The sequence below is a fragment of the Anopheles funestus genome, chromosome 2RL, assembly GCF_943734845.2.
Source record: "Anopheles funestus chromosome 2RL, idAnoFuneDA-416_04, whole genome shotgun sequence".
Lineage (NCBI taxonomy): Eukaryota > Metazoa > Arthropoda > Insecta > Diptera > Culicidae > Anopheles > Anopheles funestus.
Genome location: NC_064598.1, coordinates 78,721,295 through 78,746,550, shown reverse-complemented (window position 1 = coordinate 78,746,550; position 25,256 = coordinate 78,721,295). Strand labels below are relative to the sequence as shown.

The 25,256-nt window shown below is 42.4% G+C and overlaps 4 protein-coding genes and 1 long non-coding RNA gene across 17 annotated transcripts in view; 3 read left to right on the top strand and 2 right to left on the bottom strand.

Moving 5' to 3' along the window:
- The window catches only part of LOC125762952 (uncharacterized), a 187,904-nt gene that overhangs the window by 20,255 nt on the left and 142,393 nt on the right, over nt 1–25,256 (top strand). The gene's annotated exons all lie outside the window — the stretch shown is intronic.
- Nucleotides 223–20,029, bottom strand: LOC125762941 (calcium uptake protein 1 homolog, mitochondrial-like). 11 transcript variants are annotated; one of them, XM_049425589.1, is made up of 11 exons: nt 19,916–20,029; nt 19,444–19,820; nt 19,202–19,367; nt 18,516–18,675; nt 17,201–17,238; nt 15,876–15,887; nt 13,938–14,052; nt 1,621–1,790; nt 1,218–1,459; nt 926–1,143; nt 223–842 (listed from the first exon to the last, which is right to left on the bottom strand). In XM_049425589.1, the coding sequence occupies exons 2-11, from the start codon at nt 19,758–19,760 to the stop codon at nt 688–690; spliced, it is 1,593 nt and encodes a 530-aa protein (XP_049281546.1). In that variant the 5' UTR covers nt 19,761–19,820; nt 19,916–20,029; the 3' UTR covers nt 223–687. The 11 variants fall into 11 exon arrangements, with proteins under 11 accessions (XP_049281546.1, XP_049281547.1, XP_049281545.1 ...); XM_049425590.1 differs by having other exon boundaries at nt 19,444–19,823; nt 19,916–20,021; XM_049425588.1 differs by having other exon boundaries at nt 19,444–19,823; nt 19,894–20,018.
- On the top strand, nt 6,394–13,792 carry LOC125762943 (carbohydrate sulfotransferase 11-like). 3 transcript variants are annotated; one of them, XM_049425598.1, is made up of 6 exons: nt 6,394–6,488; nt 7,890–8,521; nt 9,471–9,864; nt 9,939–10,198; nt 10,297–10,580; nt 10,666–13,792. In XM_049425598.1, exons 2-6 carry the CDS (start codon nt 8,111–8,113, stop codon nt 10,790–10,792), a joined length of 1,476 nt encoding a protein of 491 aa, XP_049281555.1. In that variant the 5' UTR covers nt 6,394–6,488; nt 7,890–8,110; the 3' UTR covers nt 10,793–13,792. The 3 variants fall into 3 exon arrangements, with proteins under 3 accessions (XP_049281555.1, XP_049281558.1, XP_049281557.1); XM_049425601.1 differs by having other exon boundaries at nt 6,394–6,525; XM_049425600.1 differs by having other exon boundaries at nt 6,397–6,516.
- On the top strand, nt 20,261–22,138 carry LOC125762945 (putative protein FAM10A4). Its single transcript, XM_049425604.1, has 2 exons — nt 20,261–20,420; nt 20,510–22,138. The coding sequence occupies exon 2, from the start codon at nt 20,529–20,531 to the stop codon at nt 21,813–21,815; it is 1,287 nt and encodes a 428-aa protein (XP_049281561.1). The 5' UTR covers nt 20,261–20,420; nt 20,510–20,528; the 3' UTR covers nt 21,816–22,138.
- On the bottom strand, nt 22,354–24,817 carry LOC125762940 (zinc finger protein 628-like). The gene is made up of 3 exons (XM_049425586.1): nt 24,407–24,817; nt 24,179–24,330; nt 22,354–24,109 (listed from the first exon to the last, which is right to left on the bottom strand). Exons 1-3 carry the CDS (start codon nt 24,551–24,553, stop codon nt 22,573–22,575), a joined length of 1,836 nt encoding a protein of 611 aa, XP_049281543.1. The 5' UTR covers nt 24,554–24,817; the 3' UTR covers nt 22,354–22,572.

Genomic DNA, 25,256 nt, shown 5'->3' with positions numbered 1-25,256 from the left:
TGAAGCCCAAGGTAGATAGCGACAGGGTGAGCCACGAGTTGTCATTTTGACAGTAGTAACCTTGGTGTACGATTTGCGATGTTTTTGTTCGATGAGATTATTTTAAATTCACCGCAATAAAATTCCTAATTCTGGGAGCAAATTACTTTTAAGTTCTTTACATTTTACCTGATATTGAATGATTTCGGAGGTCAATTAAAAACAAAAAATAACACATTTAACTTCGCAACAAGATTCAAAAGTATGGAAATTTAGTGAATAGATTACCCGAGGAGCGTTAAAGTACATAAAAACTGTTAGCTTGGCGTCGTTTTACGTATCCTGCTCATTCCTCTATTCCGGTAGGTCAGGTCGAAAGGAGGGACAACTTTAGATTCATTATACAGCTAGGAGTATGCGTAGGTAATGACTTTCCTCAAAGGACTTTACGCAAAAGGCATGAGAAACTTAACGATAGGTAACAAATATTCGATCGCTTGTCTGTTGCAACTTGCAACCTTTTCCACGGTAAAATAAAATGCAATCCCTAGTCTAAAACACGATTCATTCACTTTACTGTTCACTGATGATGGAACATCTTGTTTGTGCTGCAAGTGAATGATGAGATTTGAATACAATAGCAAATAGGATGCCACCCACACACACTTGCTGGTGTGAAGTGTTAGAAGCGTCGATTAAGTTGCGTGCTTATAGATCCAGCAGAACAGGTTTCGTATCCTTGGCACACTTCAGTATCGAATGCATTAGCTTCACGAAACCGGTATCTTTCGGTTTCTCGAGCCCACGGAGCAGCCGATTCTTCATTACCGCTACAAATTCACGATTGCTCAGCTGTCCGTCCACTGTAAAAAAACGGATTGTACAGAAGAAAAAAATAATTAATTCATCTCCCTAAAGCGATAGTTCTCTATCTAGCTTTATGTACTGTTCTCATCGAAGATCGTAAACACGACATCAATCACGTGGCTGGAAAGCTCCACCAATGCCACCGTCCTGGCGACATGCTTCAGCGTATCCTGATCAATCGAAGCACCAGCAATATGGTAAAACGTTAGAGCCGTGTCCACGTCGTTAATGTTGTTGAGGAAGTGGAAAAAGTTCAAATAATCTTCCTTCGAAATGCCCGATCCATGATCACGGAACCTAGAAGAAAATAAACAAATTGAGCATTGAGTTTTTTAATTTATTTCAAAATAAATAATCCCACATCCTCTTACCGCTTCTTCACACGCTTTATCTTCTTCACTTTCTTCTTCTGCGGGTAGCCGGCGTACGCTAGCAGCAGTTCGGCAAAATCCGCCTCGCTTATGTTACCATTCTCGTCCGGGTTTTTGCGCAAAAACTCGAGCGTTAAAATTTCACGCTGCAGCTGCTGCTGAAAGTCAAGAAACTTCTCGATCGTCAGCTTCTCGTCATTCTTCGGTCCAAAGAAGTAGGTCGTCAGTGCTGAGTTAACACCCTGTTTGGAAGGTGTTTTTCAAACGCAAAGCAACAAACAAACCAAACCGAAGAAACAGGCACAAACGAAGGTAAAGGGTAATGCAAAAAAAGGGGGTGCGAGAAGAAAAAAAACACAACATCCCATTAATTCAGCATCAATCTTCTAGATAGTAAAATTACTTTTTTTACTTTAAACGTGTTGCCCGTGTTCGCGTGATCTCTGTGTCTATTACCAATACTCGTTTGCTGTCGGATCAGGTTGGCAACCTTTTCAAACTCCTCACTATCGACATCACCGTCACCGTTCAGGTCGAACATCCGGAAAGCAATCTCAAAGTGCCGCCGGGATGCTGTGGATGAAAGTAAAAAAAAAACGAAACAGAAAAAGAGAGAGAGAGAGAGAGAGAGAGAGAGAGAAAGAGAGGGAAGAAAAAGCAAACAGAGATGGGAAGAAAAAAATGTTTAGTAATATCCATCTTGACCAAAAACATTTACTGTAAAGTTAAATAGAAATAGCAACATACAGCGAGAAACGTAAGAAGAGTATCAAATATATTAAGGTATCAAAGTGATATAGAAGAAGTATAGTACAAAAGAGAATTCAATCTAATGTTTCTAATAAAAAAAACATTTAAATAAAAACAAAAATCATCTACAGATAGTTGATCAAAAACACTAGACACACATACAAAATGAAGGAGTTTAAAAATATAAAATACACACACACATAATAATCAAACAACCTAATGCTGAACCTCTCTCTGCCATCATCGATACCTTTTTGTTTTGTTATATTCCTTGTGAGCTTTAAATGTATCGTTAAATAGGGAACAAAAAGCAGCGAAACATCGTTTAACCAAACTAACATCGACAAAACCAAAAGTACGCAACAGCCACGCAAAACCACGCCACTATCTCTACTATTAGCGCGGAAAGCTTTTTTTTCTTTCTCTCTCTACTGTTCAGTCTGGGGTCCACACCCACCAACCAATGGCGTGTTCCAAAAATGGATCAAAAATTGCTTTATTTCCTATTTCCTGTTCCCCGGGACGAACGCGAAAAAGCACCCGGGCACATACATAAATCTACTCCTCATGTTCCAAGCGGAAAGCCTTCCTGGCAACAGTCGGCGGGGGGGTTTGCGGGTTGGGGTGTAAGGGCACACAGGAAATTGCCTCATCTTCTGTTACCCCGGTTTCCGTTTGACCGAAAACTGGCCATCCGATGATGACCGATGTTACGGGAACGAAATTAATACCCGAAAACAAATCCTGCTAGAACTCGTACCACATTTCTCATTCCTTGCTCGTTTACTGGTCAGTTTCGCATGCGAAAAAAGCTCCTCAAAAATATTAAAAAAAAAGTATGCCAAACACATCCTCTTGAAGGAAAAAAGTAGTACAAACGACGATCACAACCTTCAGTTTAGCAAACATGAAATACGACCAACTTATGTACAACGCATCACCATTTGCATCCTTCGTCCCTCGCCGAACTGACACCGTGCGCTGGCCGCGCGCATAAAAGGCAACGTTCTATTTTTAGCCCTTCGTTTTTAAGGACACTCCCGCGTGGTACATCGTGTTGGCCTCACACAGGCAGCAGCAGTTTCCTGTTTCCTGACCGTACCAAACGACGTTCGTCGTTAGCGGCAAACGCTTCTTTCCGTTGCATGGCGAACGTTTTTTTTTTTTTTTTGCAGATGCAGAAATGCAACAGCGAACTAGTGCCACTAAAGAAAGCGAGGGAAACGACCCAAAAAAAAAGACAAGAAAACAAATAGCAACACCATTCGGAACGGACTGACATTCAAGAGTTCCTCCTAGTGCTTTTTTTCTTTTTTTCCCCTTTTCATTCAGTTCACCGAACAGCTAGAAACAAATGGAACGGAAAATGCACGACCAAAGGCACGGCCAACAAAAACATCGCCCCCCGGCATGACAAAACCAGTGTATGTTGGTGGTGGTTTTACCGCCACAACGTGCCATCACCACCTCCGCACATGGAAAGCGTCGTTCCTTTTGTTGCGCCTGCTGGCTGTCTGGAAAGTTAGCCATGTAGTAGTGTGATGATTGGTCCTTTTTTTTCTTTTGGTTCGATAAAAGCTTTCGCTTGATAAGCGGGATGCATTTCTTGTATCGGGGTTGTGTTTGTAGCGACCGTACACACGCGCGCATGCCGCGTTCGTGCAAGCTTGCGTTAATAAACAGTACCACTACCAACAAACGTTCGGAATTTACGTAGAAAGGACGTACGTACGTCATCCGAACGGCTTCCTCTTTTTTTTTGCAACACTTCGAAACAGTGCCTGACCCACGGAACAGGCAACACACATAAAGCGAAAACAAACCACACACTATCCTTGTGTGGAAAGGGGCGGTTGGCGGTCTGGGAAGAAAGGTCCGGTCCCGGGTTCCGGTTCGTATGGTATCCTGGTTGCAAAACGGAACACGGCGAACATTCTTCGATGCTACGATGCCAGTGGCAACACGAGCAGCATTCCAGGAATTTCGCGCGCGCAGGTCACAATCGATACGATGGAGACGCCTAGTGGTTTGTACGCTTAGTGGTAGAACCAGGAAGATTATGAGACAAGCAGAAGAACGAGAAGCGAAACGGGGCCGAGAGAGGTGACCAGTGGAAGGAAAAGTCCGGAAACAAGCGCACAACAGCAAATTGGTGCAAGCAACAACAAAAAAACCACTGAAAAGAGTAAGGAAGAGCAGGAAGTTACAGAATGTTCCTCCCATGGCGAGAGCATTGTTGCCGGTTTATTTTCGGAACTGATTAACCGACTACTTTATTTTTTGCTTGCTAATAAATGAAAACTGACATGAGTGGAATGTACGTAATGGGTTGATAATGGCAAAATCGTGTGCCGATTATGTTGATGATGGTGATAATGAGCAATAAAAGGAACAAAAAAAATCCGGACGAGAGAACTTTACTTGATTCGTGGACCCGTGGGGGGGGGGGGGGGGGGGGCAACAATGCTAACAACGGGAACGAAATAATGCACTTCGCGTAACGTTTAAAATAGAACTTGGCGTGACCTTGAGCCTAAAGCTTTTGAAAAGGGAACTTCTTGCCTACGGTGACATGAAAACGCAATCCGCATAAACAATCATTTTTCAACCCCCTGTTTTTGAATAGGAATGCAACGTAAATAGGCTATAGATCGATTTAAAACGCTAAATTAACGCTCGACTGTAAAACTGTGTGCGGCTGAACTTAATTAGCTTTGAGGGCAAAAACTTTTGCGGTATTAAATCGTTCCCAGTATCAACACAAACACGGCTAAGTATATCCTTCCGGTGTATCCTTCCCGTGCGGGATTTATGCCCCGTCATCAAACTAATCATACACAACGTATGATGGATTGGTCCTGATTCCCACCGCGACTCTGTTCCAATTTCAAACGGGAAATTCCCGCGCCCTTTCTCTACGCCGGTAGTGAGCGTCCGACACGCATGGAAATCCTTTCCTAATTAGATCAAATCGTTCGCCGCACGCAAGGACACCAAGGTGGGTGTGGACGTATACCGGGCAGCCCAAACGATGATCGTGTGAATTGAAAGTAGAAGAAAAAACGATCAATCTAATCAACAAGAAGCACCAAACACTTCGACAGTGGATGGAGAAATCACAACTCATCGACCAAATCGTCGTATCGGTCGTCATCGTATCCTCGAAGCTCCATTTTTTTTCATTCCATCCACTTATGAATGGTTCTGAAACAATCGAAAGCTTCTACTCTGCTTTCCCTCAGCACGATCCACCCTTCACGGGCGAAAAAGTGTCTACAGTGCCTAATACAGCTTGGTGATAATTTATGATTCGTTCATGTTCGCTGGATTGATGCCAAAAAGCAGCTTCCAAATGCCGCACATCCGTTGGCTGTTGTTGCTGCCACACTCCGGTCCGGGCTGGGTTGCCAGTATTCGAGTGAGGCGGTCAAAATCCGGCCGCACATACACACAGCCACACGTACATTGAACGTGATCGAAAGTGAATGTTTTGACCCATCCATTTGCAACGACCTCGATTATCTTCTACTGGGGAGTATTGAGAGGTCCTGGTGTGGCTATAGGAGAGAGGTGTTTGGATTTTTTTTCATTGAATCAATTAAACTCCCAAGCCACACTCCATCATGCAAGGCTCTTGTCGAAGCATGGCCACATCTACACGCATCGCACGTTTTTGTGCTTGTCCCGCCGTTTTGGCTAGCAGCCCACCAAAAGTGGCGCCAAAGTGTGTACGGTGTCGCCCTTCCTTCTCGTAGCTTCTCGGTCATTCTCGTACTCGATCGTTGTGTGACAGTCGATGGTACGAAATTCAGTACGCTCGATGCTTTTAAACCTTCCAACACGGATGAGATACTCCATTCCATGGAAATTCGGATGCTGAAAGTGGAACCCCGTACTACGGAAGAAGAAAAGAAAGACGAACTTAAGCGCTTTAGAGGAGAAAGTGAATGCGATAGTAGTTCCCGTTGTTAGAACATTTGCCTCTATATGGGTGGCCAATTGCTCAACTATAGAAAGTTCACACACCATTACACCGAGCGACAAAAAAAAGGTCCGAGAAGCGTTCGTGCGATGGATTTCGTTTTGCTGTTGATACGTCGTCGTCCTTTCCGATAGCGAAACAGTAACAGGAAACAACTGCTCCATCGCCGTTCAGCAGGGAGCAAACACAACACCAACATTATTCCCCCCGTTTTTCTGGTGAGTGTATTAGTGAGAGCGCTTTTTCAACCGAAGCAGTGTCCTCCCTTCGGTGTATGAGTGCGTTCGAGAAGGATGTGTACAAGGATAACACACAAAGGATACCACACCGATGGTACACGAGGATGTGGGAAAAATGGTCGAATTTATGTTTGTGTTGGTAAAGAAACGCAAAATTGCAAAACCCGAACCGAAGCCTTTGCACGGACACACGGGTCCATATCACACTGGCAGGAGCATTTGAACTTCGGCCCTGCTGCATTCAACAAGGTGGTGGCATTGGTTCCACACACGTAGCAGCGGCAGACGTTCGCGTACAGCGTAAGCTAATAACCGTCCAGCTACACAGGTTGCACAGGTTGATACGGCAAGCGCCAACAGTGCTTTTGTGAGGTTTAATTGTGAACACACGGAGAACTTGTTGGTTGGCTGCCACTAGTGGTGTATCGTCTAGTGATTAAGAAAGCACTCGCGATTGTTCATCCGCCTTGCTGCAATCGATAAGAAAAGCTTAACCAGTACTGCTCCTTCGTGTTTCTTTTGTACGGTCAACAGAACAAAGTGCAATCTTTTTATCAGCTGTAAATCATGACTCATCCTTCAAGCCTTCCAAAGGCAGTAAGAGAACAAGGGACCGTGCTTACAAACCGTGCTCAGGGAGAGCGCAAAGGATTTTGTTTCCTTTCCAGCTACTCAACGCTTTAAGCTCCTGTAGATAGTGCGAATGTGATTGTACGTGTGTGTGTGTGTGTGTGGGTCTGTATGTGTGTGTGTGTGTGTCCGCTTATATTGTACGAGATACGATCAATCTTCCTACCGACGAAGACGAATCGATTTGCGATTGGTGATTGTGTGTTGATTTCTTTATACAGAATCGTCGCAAGTACAACTAGAAAACAGTTATTTTTCATAGTAAAAATAAGTTTTACAAGGAGTGTTTAAAAGATCTTAAAAATGTTCTAAAATCTTACAACAAAACACATGCGAAAACACTTTTAAAAAAATACATTCCTTTCTCACAGTATAAATAATAAATCTTAATTTTTATCACTTAATAAACGCAAATGAGGAAATTCCTTTTTTCACACCATCTTTCGTCCTTATTTTTTTTTTTCGAAAGCAAGCTTTAAGAATAGTTCCATTTGGTCCCGACTACACTCCAATTCAATTAACACGGTTCAAGTACTGTTTGCAAACAACTCAAAACAAACAGCCCCCGGGAAACGATTCTACCCCCCCATTACGGGGTTGTTACGGGCGTGTATGGTATTTTTCTGCTTTCCAACCAAAGCCCCACACAAATCCGATACCAACACGAAACGTGGACAGGAAGCAGAAAACGGTGTGTCCTGCGTGTCAAAACACGGTAGCTCCGGTTTGGTAAAACAATATTGCAGGACGCGCGAAACCGGAAAGCGGACGGTTTTAGGTAAAAACAAACAAAAACCCTTTTCCACCCTTTCCACACGGTGGGGCAGTAGGACAAAAACAAATCCCACGACACATTGGACACACACACACACACACACAAACACGATCGTTTGTACTGCTTTCCGTCGTTTACCCCAAGGGACGAACATTTTAATGACTCAATTAGGGGATGGAAAGCTATCGTCACCACCAAAGGGCTTGGCCGTGTCTCCAGCGGGAACCGACAGTTTACCGCTGCCGTTGTATTGACAAATCTTGCCATCGTGTGTAACGAGTTCTCTCCGTTTTTAGCTTGTTCATTGTGCTCACCGGTAGTTTGGAAAGTGTGAAAAGAATGTGAAATTCCAAATGTCCATGATGAGTGGTGTCTAAAACGAAAACCAAAACATAAACCAAATCAGTGTAAAACATCCATCCTTCGGGATGTGACAAGTGCAAACGTATATACACAGGCCAAACAACAACAAAAAAACCCAATCCCGGTCTAATCCGGGATTCGATGCGTATTCGTAATGTTTCACAAATCCACCTTTCTGAAGGGTGCTGGTGCTGCCGCAACGGCACTGTGTCCCGGTGGTGGTACCGGCAGCATAGGCCCGACAGGAGGTTCTTGTTCGACCGGTACCAACGGTTCGATGGGTGAGAAGCAACGATTCCGCAAGATGAACATACTGCTGCCACCGGTAAAGCTGTTCACCAAGCGGCGATGTTACCTTTGCATTAAGATTGCGGTACTGGTCGTTGTGTTCGGCCTGTACTTTATGTTGCTGCTACGGGAATCGATGAGTGCCCTGACGGGTTCCTCATCTTCCTCATCAGGATCTTCCGCACCATTCGCGTCTTCGTCATCGATGCCTTCGTTTGCGGCACTAACATCGCGTGGTGGTGGCATGCTGAAAAAGGCTGGCAGTAAGCTGGATGAGGTAAGTGTTTGTTTCGACAAGATTTGTATGAACAGACGAATGATTGAAATGCGTACGATACGCAAGCAGCACATGATCATCGTAACGATCATGGCTCTATCATCACGGGGTATAACATTGTCATATCATAAATAAATTATTCCACTCCTATGAGGATGTGGAAACCTCTTTCCAGAAATTCTTATTCGCTCTCTCGCTCCCTCACACTATCTCTCTGACCATCATCATCGATCACTCCCAGCGGATAGACAATGCCATTAAAGGGACGGGCCCCTTTTAAGGCTACATACATGGATAGCGTTAATGGAAGGACCTTCAGTCAGTCTTTTTTTTTGTTCCACATACGTTCATGTAATAAAAAAAACACGTCCCCCGTATAATGTCCCTTATTGGCTATCAAAAGGATCAGCACATATATACACACTCACGCCCCTGGAAAGGGAAATATCGAAACGTTGTGGTGGAGAACACAACTTTCAAATACTAGGTCTCTAGCTCATAGATGGACTCCGGGGGCAAATGGTTCGCTAGCGTTAAACCTCGTTAAATATTTAAATGCGAATTTCTACCCAAAGCTTCTGTTCGCAGAGTCTATGAGTTAGTTCGAAAGTTAAGTTGAAGTGACTGTAGGGCAGACAGGCAGTTTTGATTGCGAACAGGCTTTGGATAATGAATAATATAAAGAACACACATACCACAGACTAACGGACTGGCTAAAATGGACCAGAGGCACCATAGTGAAACTTAACCAATCCATAAGAAAGGCTCTGTGTGTCTTCGCAGGCTGTTCTGCAATGAAAATGCAAAACTACTTCAATTTCCTGTCCCTGTCACTTCATTGTCCTGAATTGGGCGGGGGGCAACTACCACGATGAATTCACGCTTGTGGAGACACTGTGTCGGCGGCGGCGACGATGAAAAGTTGATGGATATTTGGCCTTCGTTACAGATGCGCGATAGGCGACAGGGTGGTCGGGTTGCGGGCAGGCACGGTAATAATGCTGTCGGTGCCGAGGGACGGTTAGCTCGACCATTAAAGATGGTTGCCGCAGGCGGTAAACAGCGGCACCAGTTCCCACCGCAGCAGGCACCAGCGGCCGATGGTAGCAACCATTCTACGCTGAATCCGGTGTACGAATATTCGGACGAGATGAATGCCGCCGCCGAGACGGACTTTAACGAGCGGCGCATGATGCTGTGGAACGTTTGTGCCGACCATCGTATCATCGGCAAGTATCCACCGAATGCGTGGGAATTTTTCATCTCTCCTGGCCATGGCATCGCGTGGTGCAACATCTTCAAAGCGGCCAGCAGCACATGGATGTATTATTTCAACATACTCGGTAAGTGCGTTTGGGACGGTTGTGCTATCTTCAGTAGCTCATTTTTATTTTACGTGTGTGGCGTACCTTCACAGGAGGATACAGTGTGCAGTACCTGCAGCGTACGAAGGCATCACCGATCGATTTGGCAAGGAAACGCTTTCCACGACCCACCGCTAACGAGCTGAACGATTACATCTCCAACACGATATCGTTCCTTATTGTCCGGGAGCCCTTCGAGCGGTTGCTTTCGGCCTATCGCAACAAGCTGGAAGGATGTCGCAACAAATACTACAAACTGCTCGGTGAACAGATCGTCAAGAAGTTCCGGAAAACACACCCACTAAAGGGAGCGGTAAGACGCGGTTTAGATGCTTATACGATCCATTTAAAGTTGTGATTGGTTTTGATACAATTGCGTTGGTTTTTTTCTCTCTCTCTCTCTTTCATCAGAAAACACCACACGGTCCTACGTTTCGTGAGTTTCTCGAATTTCTCGTAAGCCATTACCGTTCTGGTGGACGCTTCGATGAACACTGGAGCCCCGTATACTCGTTCTGTACGCCCTGCAGCATCAACTTTACGCTTATCGCCAAAATGGAAACGTTCCAGCGGGATAGTGAGTACATCATACGGCAGGCCGGACTTGAAACGCTGCTGCTAAACAAAATGCCCCGCTACAAGGCACGCTGGATAACGAATCGATCGGCAAGCGATACCCGAAATCTTATACCAAGGTATGTTCACATTTAATTGCCATCTTTATTCCCGAAACGATTAATATATTCTAATATCCTCTCCACACCTTCCTGCTGCTGCTAGATATTTCGCACAAATCGACGAGAAACTGCTCACGGATGTGTTGGAAATCTACCAGCTAGACTTTGAGCTGTTTGGATACAACAGTACCAAGTACTACAGCTACGTCCAATCGCCCGACTATGGATAGCAAACGTTCGGAACTTGAGTGGCAAAAGTTGGAAGAGCAGATTACTTAAAAGACTAAGCAAAACCAAACCAAACAAAACAAGCTGGCAGTGAACAATACCACCACGTGTAGATCCCGTCGAAGCGTAGCTAATGCCGACCGGAAATAGATTGTTTGTTTGTGTGTGTGTGGATGTGTGCGAGTGTCGATAGAAAAAGAAAAACCCGCGTAGAAAATTGTTTTAGGAGTCACCGAGATTAATGTTTTCCTTATACAACAACCAAAAAACAAGTATACACCGATATATATTATATATATATACACAACAAAACACACAAATCTTCATTTAGTGTGGGAAGAAAAGCTAATGTAACACGGTCGAAAACGAATGATAACACAGAGTAAGAGTGCATCCTCTACATCTTGGAATAGTTGGACTAGTTCTATCTTCGTATACAGTTACAGACACTTACTAATCGTGATAAAGTAGTTTGTCGTACATTTTGTGTTAGCGATTCACCGCTAGTAAATTTTATATTTAGTAAGAAACGTGCAAAAAAACAAACCTTCCTTTTGATCGGTTTTAGGTAAATTAGGTTAAAAGATATGGCACTGATCTAGGGTACAAGGATAAACTATAGTGCAGAATTATTTAGCATACACTCCATTATTGCCGCAGGAACGGGATAGATACACGCAGGACATACACTAATGTACGCGCGCGCGCGAGAGAGAGAGAGCTTACGGATTTCCGATAGTGAACATTTTACCACCGGACAAAACGCAAAACCTGACAAAGATAACGAAAGCCCAAAGCAAGATAGTTAGCAAATGGTAGCAATAGTAGAGAACCGATTCAATAACTGAGATCAACGTAATTATTTGTTGCTTGTTCCGCAAAAGTACGATTTTAAATTCACAATCTTTTTGTTCGTTTGTAAAACGATGCTTCATTTCATATTAGATAAAAAGTGTAAACGTGCCCAACAGAACCCATTAGTAGTTGGAAACAGAAAGTCCCCCGTCGAGGTTCATAAGTGCCAAAAGTGAACGTAAAGAAATAGCGAGAAACCTGCGATGATCACGTGCTGTATTGTAAGGGGAAGATTGTGCTAAGAGCCGGTTGTTGTAATACGAACGAATGGACACATTACACAGGTTGGTAGTTGAGTAGAGCGAACACAAACACAAAACTCCCTTTAAGCGCACAACAAAAAACAAAACGAGACGATACAGAGTTATATAAGAATATGCTGTGAAAGTAGTGTAAAAGATAACTAATCTTTCCATCCTCCATATGCGATGAACGAACTGGTAGTAAGCAATGTAGCACGGAGACAGAAAAAACGGATAAGGAAACATATTTTCCCCTTAAATATCTCTTCATACGGAGCACTGCTTTGCTCCCGGAGAAGGGAGTTTATCCGGCAAAACAGAAAGGTACGTCTAGAATAGTGACGAAATATTTACACCCAAGAACTCGATTGTAATGCACGGTAAAATAGGAGAAACATTGTTTGATGTTACCTAGTGCGCCATGGAAAATTGTAACAAGAGAAACCTTTTACTGGATGCGAAAAAAAACCGCGAAGAAGAGACTAATCGTAGACTTCCCTTGGGAAAGCGAATGTAGTGAACGCGAAAACAAAACTAGCGCGAGCGTGGATGATTTTGATAAACATATTTAACAAACGTTCGGAAACTTAAACAAGAAAAAGAAAAACAAATCAAAATTCTAAATTTTGACCCGTATGTACTTGATTTATGTCTTTCTTTTCCACCAAGACAAAAAGAAAACGTTTAAATGAAAAGAACTCATATTCTTATCCGTGTAACCGTGTAGCTAGATGCGCAACGAGAAAGACAGAGTGCGAGAGAAGAAGAATTTGATAGGGAAAGCCAAAACACAAAAACATATTACTGGATTGTATAAGAAACACAACAAAAATGAAGGCAAGTTTGCAAAGGTAAACCGCAGAGGGTAAAACATAACAAAACCAACCTTGATGCTAGTGACTATATAAACACTACACGTTATACACATATATATATAGAAAGCAAAAAGAAGAAAGAAAAAAAAAACAACATTTACAACCCTCTATCTTAATCAATTTAACACTGTTTCACAACAAACAAAAAAAGGAACGGAATAACATGAAATAAATGATTATTAGTACCCGCTGTAAAGATGTTTGACATACAGGAAAAGAAAATAGGAAAAAACATTACCAACATGTAACGAGAACAATATGAAACAAGAAAATTTCACTATCACACCATAGTAGAATGAGGTAACGTACGGAATGAGGCACATAAACAACAAACATCAACTATAATATTTATAAATCTTCTTTTTTCGTATGATCACACGCATACGAAATGAGAAACACCAGACAGCTTACAAACAGTAAGAAAAACAGAAACCAACTGCTATCCACACATTTGCAAATAAAAGGTTCACCACATAGAGAGATATAAAATACAAAACTATGATCCATTGTCGTTGTCAACTATGTACCTTTGATATTTTAACAATATCCCAACACTTACAAAGCGAAGAATAATGAATGTTTTTTTGAATAAAAACAAGGACGAATAAATTGAATCCCATTCATAGAAGATAGCTAAACAAAGGGAAGTAAAAAGATCCAAAGCCCGTTCTACAGTTCAACACCTACAATAAGATCATTAAAGGAAAACAAAAAACAAATCCACAAAAAAAACATAATTCCATCGATGAACATACAACAACCAAGGATCGCTCAAACCACTTTACGCAAACATATAGAAAACAGCAAACAAAAACAGCAAATACCCACGAGGTTCGTGCGAGGGCAACAGCCAGCTAAATGTAGTAGATTAATGCAACAGAGCGAGTGTTGCAAGTGTTGGAGTGTCTATCGATCGAGCGTATATGTGACCGAACGGAACGGATCGAGCGCAATAGGTCGATAGAATAATGCATGATACATTTGGATAGACTGATTCAATAAAAGTACGAAGCAAAGAACCATTACACAACATTCGTTGTTTAATCTGGCGGGATCAAACTATTTTCATTTACAGCTCTTTCTTTTTTGTACCAGCATTACGATCTTTTACATATACAAGGGTTGGAGCAATTTAATGCACAATAACAAGAAAGAAACAAATCGGTTCTACTTACTCGACAGGACGGTCAACAGGAAGATGTAGTCGGAGAATGAAATAAGCCCGTACGCACCGAGCTTGTAAAAGATGCTGTCACTGTCCAGATGTAGATCCAAACGGGTGGAGACGCTCTAGAAAATGAAACACCAACCAAACGCGATCCATTAGTCAGCGGTTCGTGTTCATCCCTTACATGCTACGGTAGTATTCTATGTTAAGAAAACAAAGGCAATGCTGAGCGAGACAGGCTTAGTAATTTGGGATATAAGGAGGGAATAAGGGGTGTGGAATTTTTTTTTTGTTAGTGAAAGCAAAGCAGAAGAAAGTAGTAAAATTCAACTTTTAAATCAATTTGATCGGGACGCTGGTATGACGTGTACCAGGAACTTTTCGGGAACGGGAATGGAATATTGAAAAGGGATGGAAAACAAAACCTTTCCAATATATCACATTAATAATTGCTAACAGAAATCTATATTATGGCCACTCTCTGCTCTGCTTGAACGGAGGAAAATTAGTTTTTAGTACAATTATGGTTTTAGAACAACAGTGAACATTACATTCGTTTTATAATTTTAATCCTGCATCATGTTTGTTCCAATTGCTTCCCCACAAACTAGCAGAACGAGGAGCATTACGGTACTTATAATGAAACAGCAGCTAACACTAGTAGAATATAAAATCGTTTCATATTTAAAACCCTAAATAAAAAACACACTTTATCAAACAAACGTTGTGTGCAATTTAAAAAAAATACACACTTTATGCTCATTACGAGATACGACACTGGTTTTTGTCTTTTTTGTTTAATCTTGCTAAAAAAACATCACACCAAGACACGCACAAAAACAATGACTCCCGTGAGATTGTGGAGCTGAGAAATGTTTAGTACACAGGGAGCATATAAAGGCGAACATTGATATTGAGGAACAGTAGTAGCTAGAGTAGCTGTATGAAATGTAACCCATCCCAGCATTAAAGAGCAGTGCGTAGTGCATAGAGTAGCAATAGATAGATGGAGTATGGTTCTTTTGTTTCCAAAGAAGTTGATGTTAAGAAAATTGTTGAACTATTAAAGGATGATATAAGACATGATACAGGACATGTGCCGTCATTAAAAATGATCCATTTTGTATTTTAAAGATGATTTGTAACCACCAGCCCCTGCTACAAGCTACCTATGAAGAAGATAGCACCGTACGTACATGCAACAATAGTAAGATATGGTTAAGTTCGTGCATAATAATACAAATAGGCTTATCGGACAGCTATAAGAATAAGTGCAGTGAAAAATTACAAGCAAATTCTTAAAACCGTGGTGCACAAAATACACGAAAACGCATTGTTTATCATTACTATTTCAGCTTTTACAGTTCAATCTGACTTTTCGTGGTGTTTTGAGAACACCAATTTTAAGTTTTACAAAAATCATTTAATTGTTTTCAGAAATAGTGTAGAAAGATAGCAGTAAAATTCGGCACACGGAGAATAGAAAGCTGTAAGATGCTACTTTTACTTGGTGCCACACAAACGCCGATCTCTAACAGCGCCATAGAACAAAGTAAGAAGTAATATAAAACGAAAACAGGAAAAAAAAACAAATTGGCAGCATTCAGAAACGGAAACAACCACAAACGGAGCATGTTAGATGTTACAAGATATAGGAGAGCCATCAGCAGAAGAAAAACCGAAATCTCTTAACAGCAGCATTCAGGCAATAATAATTATAATTATAATAGACAATAAAGTAAGAATAGAAAAACGGAGCGTTTAGAAGAAAGAAACAAATAGACAAAGAGAGATTGATGAAAAATAGTTGTATAGTCAGCGAAGAAATAGGGGATACTGGCTTTGCTTTTATGTTCGGTTTCGCGTCTGAGCGATCTTTGGAAGGCTTTTATTGTTTCGTTCGCGTTTGTTTTATTGCTTTTAAATCCCCCTTTTTATGCAATACCTCTTCAATGCTCTGAAAGTACACGAAATTAAATTTGATTGAGCATCAAAAGCAATAGATTAGTTTTTATAGTGTTCAGGCAAAGAAAAAGGAAAGAAAAGAAGTACACGTAGTAAAAAATGGGCACTATCGATTAGAAAATGTTCGTGACGAGTAGAAACGAAGGATGAGACAGTTATTTCTCTAGTGAATGATGATTACTTTTTTATATATTTTAAGTACGATGTTAACTTTTGTTTTAAAGTTTTATGAAAGTTTGATTCTGTTGCCCAATTTTCGTCCCTCTCGGGTAAGAAATGTGTTGCATTCGTCGTGAAAGATGAAGATGACACAAAATGGAAACGCTTAGCGGCATGACATGTTGCGTGCCAAACTCACTTTGATAAATAATACTTAATAATACAAAAAAATAAAACGTAAAAAAAGTTGATGGAAAACAATAAGAAAAACACCCAAAAAACATTTGAAAAGTCGCCATTCTCAATGCGCACGATAAGGATGGTATTGTAAACACAATAAAAAAGCAATAAAGATGATGATGGCAAGCGGTCAAACACATCGAAGAAAATACATAATCAAATCAATAGAAAGAAAATAAACGAAGTATGTACGACACTCGCTTCACCGAAAGACTTGTTGAAAACACAATTAGCCACATTGAAGGATTAGTTTTCATGTAATATAGATAAGAGAAGTAAATAAAAAAACAACACACATTTATGATAGAAAATAAAAGCAACAAACACTAAACAAAAACCAAAACAAAGCGAACGTGTGAAAAAGTATGGGAAACATGTGAAAACTGTAGAAAAAAAACCAAAGAAATATCTTTACAATTCTGGTGGCAAATAGAAAACAAAAACTACAAGAAAACTGTCGACTGTTTCGACAACAGGGAAAATGTCCGTTCAAGTAGTAGTGTGGCAAGAGACAAAAGTGTTAGAAAAAGTATGCTCAACATATATTAAATATATTGTGAAGTGATTGTATTTAAAAAAAAGGATTGTGACACATTTTTGCATGACAAAGGAGAGAGAGAGAGAGAGAGAGAGAGAGATACAGAGAGCAAGAGATCGAGAGAATTGTTTCATTTAGCAATCTATTGGTGACCGGTGTACGGTGTAAGAAATGTGTCCAAAATTTTGAATCGCAATAAAAATAGAGTCCAAAAATTGAGAATAACTTAACAAACATGATAAAAGACTGTATGTAAGTAGTGAAATGTGTGTATACATGTGTTTTTGTGTGAAGTTTTGTGGTTTTACTAAAAACATCTAATGGAGAGGTTAAACGGAACAGCAATCGAAGAATACCGTAAAACATACCTTGGCATCATACCGCTTGTATTGATCCAATCCAAGTCCTGATACGCGTGCAGATGGACAGTTCCGTGGCGTCGTGTTGTACCGCATTACGATGAAAGAATACAAATTAAAACGTTAGTATATTATCAAATCAATTTGCGTACCGCACCGCATCTTAACGTAAGTGTATTCAGACGAAACATGCCTATTACATTACATTGTGAGTTTAGTTAGCGAACAAAAACAAATATTAAACGAAATAAAGCGTTAGCTCACGTACATTTCTCCTACTTTAGGGTCGCAAACAGACTCTAGCGTGCAAAGATAAAAAAGTGCCTTTGGGAAAGGTAAAAAAAACCAGTGCTGGCGTGAAACAAAAACTAAAAAAGGAAGCATACAACAATAGCAACGACATAATGGCGCTAACTAATACGCTACAGTACTCTAAACACAACGAGTAATTCCAAATACCCTCTGGTTGCTTCATTCCCGGTGTCATGCTAGTTAAGAAGTCGATCGGAGTCATGAACACCTCAACGCCATCGTGAATGGTGGCAAAATAGCGGAATACCTTGTCCGGCGTGCTGTACTGACGGATGCGATTCTCGTATTCGATAATCTGCCGAAAAACGTGTTTGATTGCAAATTAGACAGCATGGCAAGGTAGGAATTATTGTACGGGGATGCTTCAGTTTCAATGCGTTTCAACGAATGATCGAGAAAGGATGATAATCATGCAGTAGAAAACAATTTTTTGATGAGAGTGATATTAGAGCAACAAATTTAATAAAAAAAAAATAGCAAGACTGCAATGGTAATCAAAGTAATAGAGAATATAGAAACGTTGTCCTCACTTCAAGGGTTCTGACTTTCAAATAAATCGTCCCAAAAAGATGTAAGTAATACATTATTGACGAATTTTCTTTATACTGCTTTATGCTTCTCGATCATGATATCTCTTGTTTTGTTTCATTAACAAACAAGTTTAGTACTTTCATTCGGCTATTTATCACGGGACCGCTGGAAGCAAATCTTCTCTTCAAAACATTTACATCCGTTACACTAAACCAATAGTACATACAATTACTCTGCTAGCCTATTTACTACTACCCGTTAGCATTTACACACTTATACACGATTGCTAGTTTGTTAGTCGACACGGACTGTTAAATACTCTAATCTGCTTTTCTCGAGCCCCTTTGGTAAGCTCCTTCGAGCATCTTTACGCTCTATGATGGCTAGTCTACGGTTAGTTAATCCACTTAACATTACACACACAGTTGTTGTTAACGAACGAGTTAAAAATAACAAACAAAGCAATATGGAGCAACATTACCCTCCGGCTGTTTCATTCCCGGTGTGATTGCGCGCAGAAAGTCGTACGGTGTCATATAGACCGTGGACGTTTCCCCGTGTATCAGCTTGATCGTGGAAAAGTAGCGAAACACCTTGTCCGCCGTTGCGAACGTGCGCAATCGATTCTCGTACTCGATGATCTTTACGTACGGCGGAACGGGCCAAACAGCCAAAAATGTGCGCATTTACACAAGCGCACGGGATGATATCGAGTGGCATCAATGGAAGTGGCAGAATGGTTTGACATTTACAGTGAGCAATTTGGGACGTGATGTTTCGAAAGCGGGCGTGCGGAATTGTTCGGAAGCAGTTGTAACAGTACATCGACGTGGTTGGGAGAAGAAAACACCCGAACACGGATGTAAAGGTGTTCGTAACAACGATAAATATGCAAGAGGAGAAGAAAAAAACATAAGATGAACATGAAAAATTAACAACAACAATAATGATTAAATTAACATCGAAAACAAACAGAACTGTTGGAGAAATATAAGGATCGTTCGGAACGTTGAAACATCCGATTCAAGTGATAAGAAAAGCATACGGAAGAATAATATTTTCCTACGGAGTAGGTATTGATGAAATCTATTTTTGGGGACTAGAAAGTAAAGGTGATCTCTAAAGGATTGATTTCGCACCATCATCTCTTTCGCCTCCTCCCATTACCTTTCGATCGCGGAATCCGATCTTTTCCTTGCGGCTCTTCTTTTTCCCCTGCGCATCTACATCACTGTCCTCCTCTTCCTGCTCCAGCTCTTGGGAGCTGGTCTTCTTTCCCATCTCTACACCGGCATCTGCGTCAACCTTAGGCCAACCAATCGCTGCACCAAGTCTACAATTTGAAGACGAAAACAATGCAGTCAATGAAACTGAAAGGCCCTATCATAGTCACCCTGACAATTACTTACTTCTTCCAATCAAGGCATGCACCCACCATGACGGTGGAAAGAAACACAAGGAACAGCTTCGTGTACAGTGGTTCTTTTTCATCTTGATGGCCGAAATTTTTGTAACCTCGTCGCTTGGAATCCTGCCAATTCCCGGGCACCAGCAGGGTGTGTTCTCCAGCTGTGATACGCGCTTGCCTCGAACCGGAGGCCAACACCGACATGAGCCTCAAGTGCGACGGATGAACTCCATACCTTCCGGGAAGCAATGGATAGACGCTCCGCGACAATGCTCCGTTACGGTTTAGCACTCCGGATATCTGCCTCAGCAGAGCCATGACGTCCTGTGCGCTGCTGCTGCTGCTACTGCCTCACGCACAGAGTAGCAGGTTCTTGCGCTGCTAGTAATTACACCACCACAACACACATTAAACGCACAACAAACATTATTAACACGCACCCAGGATTTACCTTTAAACGCCTAAAAATTTACCCAAATGTGCAGATTGTGCAGGTGAAAAAGTCCTGGAACGATTGTCTATCGAAATAATCAATTTTTTGCACGTTAAAAATAGAACAGAAACGAAAACATTACGGTTGACAGCTTTTTGACAACCATGTGGTCAAGGTTATTGTATGTTTGTAGTTTCGATTTTATTTAATTATTGTACATTTTGCTTGAAATACTATTTTATCTTGCGAATAGTGGAATGTTTAGCACAATTTTTGTATGTTCATATTTCTTTTTCGAATCATTTATATTGTTTGGTTCCTTTCGGTACATAAAATGGAGTTCCTTCACCGGTTCCATCTTTCTATAGCAACCTCGGCTAGCGCGTATACACACATTTCCATACACCTAGAATGATCTCGCTTTTCTGACGGCAAAATCTAGCAAACCGGCAACCGCGTAAATTTTCATCAGCCAAAACAATTTGTTTCCTGTACCTTAGCAACCTGCAACACGCAGTTAATCGACCTTAACGATCCAGCTTCAGGTACGGTGTTGGTGAAGATTTCATTCGAGTAAAGTCCTACCGAAAACAGCACGCAACCATTAAAACGCATCGTGTTTTTCGCTACGCAGGGCGTGTTTCACAGCAAACATGGAGTGTCCGATTAATCCAGAGGGGCTACAAATGCTCAAAATGCTAATCGGCTTTTGTCGACTAGATCCGCAGCTACTTCACCTACCAGAGTTGGACTTTCTGAAAACGTTTATCGAAAGTCTGGGCGGTAAGATTCCGGCGCGTGACCCCGATCAGGGCAGTACGGCGAGTGACGGAAAGACGGAAAGCGGAGGTGCAGCATCAGGCGAAAAGAAAAAGGAAGAAGAGCCCAAGGAAGTGGAATCGGATCCGGATTCGGAGCTGGAGATAGATAATGAGGGATGCGTCGAACCGGACTCGGAACCGAACCAACCGATGGGCGATGCATCGAAGGAACCAACGGAGGAAGAGTTCGACCAGGCGAACGATTTGCGATCACAGGCGGCGTCGGCATATGGCGAGCAAAAGTACGACGATGCTGTCAAACTGTTCACCGATGCCATCCAGCTGAATCCGAAGAGTGCACTGTATTATGCGAAGCGTGGCCAAGCTTATTTGAAGCTGCAGAAACCGAACGCTTGCATCCGGGATTGTAACCGTGCGCTGGAAATCAACCCAGATTCGGCAACGGCCTATAAATTCCGTGGGCGAGCTAACCGCTTACTTGGCCACTGGGAGGAAGCAGTGAAGGATTTGCGGCAGGCGTGCAAGCTCGACTTTGACGAGGAAGCGGATGAGTGGCTAAAGGAGGTAACACCGAACGCGAAGAAGATCGAACAGCACAAGCAGAAACAGTTGCGCCGGCGACAAGAGCGTGAGTTCCGCGAACGTCAGGAACGTGCCCGCAAGGCGCAGGAAGCAAACCGTAAGGCGGCGGAAGAAGCTGCTGCCGGTGAAGGAGCTGGCTTTGGTGCCGGTGCCGGTGCCGGCGGAATGCCATTCGGTGGTGCAATCCCGGAAGAGATGCGTAAATCGTTTGCCGATCCGGAGGTGCGCGATGCCATGATGGATATGTTTACCAACCCATCCAACATCTCCAAGTACATGAACAATCCAAAGGTGATGTCGGTGCTAATGAAACTATACTCGAACGAACAAGGAGGAGGCGGTGGTTTCCCTGGATTCGGTGGTGGTGGTTTCCCAGGCTTCCCTGGTTCCGGTGGTGGTGGTTTCCCTGGATTCCCGGGCGGAGCTGGTGGTGCTGGTGGTGCTGGTGGTGCCGGATTCCCGAACTTTGGTGGTGCAGGTGGTGGAGCGGGTGCCGGAGCAGGAGCAGGAGCTGGTGCCGGAGGAGGAGGAGCTGGCGCTGGTACTGGAGGTGCCCGTGTGGATGATCTAGATTAGATGACTTGTTAAGGATGCGAGTTCGTGCGTGCATGTGTATGAATGTGTGAACCTATCTAAGGCCAGTTGCATTTCGATCTTTTGTTTATATCCAAAAACTGTGCCAGCCAGCAAGTTCTAAGGGCTAATTAAGCTTAGTTTTCCCGTTTTACTTCGCTTTAGCAACGAGCAGAATTATTATAAACAGAAACCTGATTCCCAACTAAAAACGATTGTAATCATTCGTACCCCGTTAACCTCACAACAACACCAGAGTAGCAGGAAGCACATTATAAGTGCACGAAGCTTCTTCCGAATAATAAAGATCAAGAGAATAATAATAATTCCACAGTATTTCTCTTACTCACTGTACAGCCAAGTAGGATGACGATAAAATCGATTTTATCACCTGAAAACTACTCCACTCCAAAGCATTACCTGAAAGAGGAAGTTATAGAACAGGTTACGAATCTCTAACCTTGTCGAATTACGTGCGTTTCGTATGTGTATCTGAAACAGCAAAAGAACTGCGGCAATAAAACAACTTTAAACGCCAAACTGATTTTGTAAGCTTTACCGTTTATAACACAGCGAGTGATTACAATTACAATCTGGTTTACATGACAATCGAGGACAAAGGTCTCACTTTTTGCCGTAACGAGGATTATAATACTAATGTTTACCACGTAACTAGCCCTGCAGGTCAGGTTACGACACCGAATACAAATACAACATACCCTTGTTTCATCTAACATCTTTATAGTCTAGAAATATTTCCTCACTGATCGAATATGTACGTCGGCTGCGGGTTCATCAGGCTGGGATTCAGTACGGTCGAGGCTGACATGCTGTAACACATGTCGTATCCACCGCCAAGCTCGTAGTGTGTTTGCTGCGTGCTTGGTAGGGCCGTCGAATGGTACGGTGGAAGATATTCGGCCGAGTAGAGATTCGGCCCCGGTTGATTAACCCCCATCGACTGGTGCATGATCGGCTGCGAATGTTGATGTGGATGGTGATGATGATGATGATGGTGAGGATGATGGTGAGGGTGATGCTGCTGCTGATGATGCCGATGATGGTAGGGATGCAGTTGCTGCGACGCTGCCAGATGCGTATGATGCAGCGGGTGATGTTGATGTGGTGTTACATGACTAAAATGTTGCGTGGACTGTGCCGCGGATGGTGGTGGCGGCGGCGGCGGTGGTGATGATGTAGGTTGTGGAACAAAGGTTTGCGCATACGGCATACCACCGTACGAATAAGACTGACTGTCCATCAGCGATGTCGCTACCGAAAGCTCCGAACTGGCGGCACTTTCAAGCGAACGATTTTCATCCACCTCGATCGAGAGTTCTTCCGGTTCGCTTTCGCGCACAATCGTCGGTGGGACGGGTTCCGGGCTTGGTGCCTTTGGTCGATGTTGCTGTCGCATGTGACGCGTCAGTGCGGACGATTGGTTAAACTTCGAATCACACTCACCGCACTCGTACGGCTTCTCGCCAGTATGTATGCGCCGGTGCGCTATCAGGTTAGAGCTGTTGGAAAACTGTTTTCCACACTCCTGGCAACGGTACCGCTTCAGCCCTACGTGGACCGTGTTTTTGTGTGTGTTTAGATACGATTGCTTCACAAACGCTTTGTTGCAAATGTGACACACGTACCCTTTTTCTGCGCTGTGTGTTTCACTGTGGCTTGTTAAATCTCTCGACGTACGAAACGCTCGCTTACACACGCCGCAAACATAATTCCTTTCCTCGGTGTGTGTTTTAAGGTGCGCATGAAGATTGCTGGACGTGCGGAACAATTTGCTACATATTTCGCACTGAAAATTACGCTCGTTGCTATGTATCCGTTGGTGCAATCGTAGATAGCTGGAACGGCTAAACCGTTGCTGACAGATGGTACATTCAAAGGAATGTTCGCCATCATTCTTTAAGCGCTTTCCAGGCTCTGAAGGCTTCCGGATGGTGTCGTGCTTTTTGCCGCCTAATAATCGTTTCCATTGGGTTCGTCGCTGGTGTATAATTTTGCCCTTCGAAGTCAGCCATAGTTTTTCCTTGTGCTTTTCGAGCAACTCGTCTAGTTGAGCTTTTCGCTTGATTTGTCGTTTAACCTTCACTTTCAGTGGTTTGGTGGATGGCGAGCAAACTTTCGACTGTTCTTTGGTAGTTTCGTCCAGCAAATTGCCCAACGTTTGGGGAGTAATTATGGAAGCTTCGGCTGTGTCTTCCGGTCCAAATATTTCCGACATAGCAGCGTAAATATCATCTTCTTTGCTAGCGTCCTCTGTCCGTTCGTTCATTGATAATAACCTTCGAGGAATGGAAAAAGATGTTGTGAAAATAGAACAAATGCAGATAAACATGTGTGCCTTCACTTACAACTCGCTTTTGCCATCGCCAGTCGGGATGTTGTGGTATTCGCGCAGTTTCCGATCGGATGATTCACTCCGATTGCGAAACTCGAATGCCGTTTCCAGCTGGTAGTAGCAATTGTTACACATTGCCGAAGGTAAGCCATCTTTTTCGTATATCTACAAATTGGCGACAAAAAAGCGTATTTAAACGAACCTTTGTTTAACGAGTCAACCCCCACTATCCTGTTTTTACCTCTATCGTTGCACACCGATTAATCATTACCAGCGGGCTTACGGGGAGATTTATGGTGAAAAGATCCAGAAACGAACCGTCCTGAAGCTCTTGCAGACACAATCGACATATTTTTTGCACATCAAACGAGAAATCTTCCTTTTGCATCCTTACAGAAAAAAAACCGATTGGAAGGGAATACACTGGTCTGTGGCTAATTACTATCACATTTACACGATTAATATGACATTCATTACACAAGAACTAAATTATAGAAAGCAATTAATATCTGGATAAATAAGTAAATAAATAAAAACATTAGAATAAATGGAAACAATCGAATTAACATAGTTCTTTGTGTTGCACTGAGCAGGACATTGTTTACGTTTGTTTACGAGATGCTGCGTTTGTTGACAGTAGCAATGTGCAAGGTGTACACATTCGACACGTCAAAATCATGTCATGCATGCTATAATATTTTCCCCAAGGTCCATATAATATCGGTTCAATTTTTATGGGACTCATTTCGAGGAACAAAAGCCGTTAATTAATTTGCTCTTTCTATGTCCTATGTGCCTTTATCAAATGCTTTTAAGCTTCTTTCACTCGTCTCTCAATATTGCAAAACGTTTGTCTTGTAAATACTAACGTTGTTGATGCTGCGTCAATGACCCAGCAATATATTAATCTAATGTTTTTATCTAAACTCCCGTTGCAAACATGGGCCAGATGTTTTGCAGCCCTACTTGCTTATCGATTCCAATGCAGGCTTACATTTTCTGGGTGGTTCGATACCAAAGCCAACGATTAAATCAATCCCAGACTATAAAACCCATCCAGTAGCCGGTCTTTGATTTACTTATCGTGTCTT

Bases quoted from the DNA above. Each gene is read 5' to 3' on its own strand.
- LOC125762943 (XM_049425598.1), top strand. From the start codon at position 8,111: ATGTTTCACAAATCCACCTTTCTGAAGGGTGCTGGTGCTGCCGCAACG. The intron at 8,522-9,470 runs GTAAGTGTTTGT...CCTTCGTTACAG, and splicing joins CTGGCAGTAAGCTGGATGAG to ATGCGCGATAGGCGACAGGG. The intron at 10,581-10,665 runs GTATGTTCACAT...TGCTGCTGCTAG, and splicing joins ACCCGAAATCTTATACCAAG to ATATTTCGCACAAATCGACG.
- LOC125762941 (XM_049425589.1), bottom strand. From the start codon at position 19,760: ATGGCTCTGCTGAGGCAGATATCCGGAGTGCTAAACCGTAACGGAGCA. The intron at 18,676-19,201 runs GTAATGGGAGGA...CCGTACGTAAAG, and splicing joins TCGGATTCCGCGATCGAAAG to ATCATCGAGTACGAGAATCG. The intron at 843-925 runs GTACATAAAGCT...GTTTTTTTACAG, and splicing joins TACGATCTTCGATGAGAACA to TGGACGGACAGCTGAGCAAT.
- LOC125762940 (XM_049425586.1), bottom strand. From the start codon at position 24,553: ATGCAAAAGGAAGATTTCTCGTTTGATGTGCAAAAAATATGTCGATTG. The intron at 24,331-24,406 runs GTAAAAACAGGA...GCCAATTTGTAG, and splicing joins ATCGGTGTGCAACGATAGAG to ATATACGAAAAAGATGGCTT. The intron at 24,110-24,178 runs GTAAGTGAAGGC...CATTCCTCGAAG, and splicing joins GGCGATGGCAAAAGCGAGTT to GTTATTATCAATGAACGAAC.
- LOC125762945 (XM_049425604.1), top strand. From the start codon at position 20,529: ATGGAGTGTCCGATTAATCCAGAGGGGCTACAAATGCTCAAAATGCTA.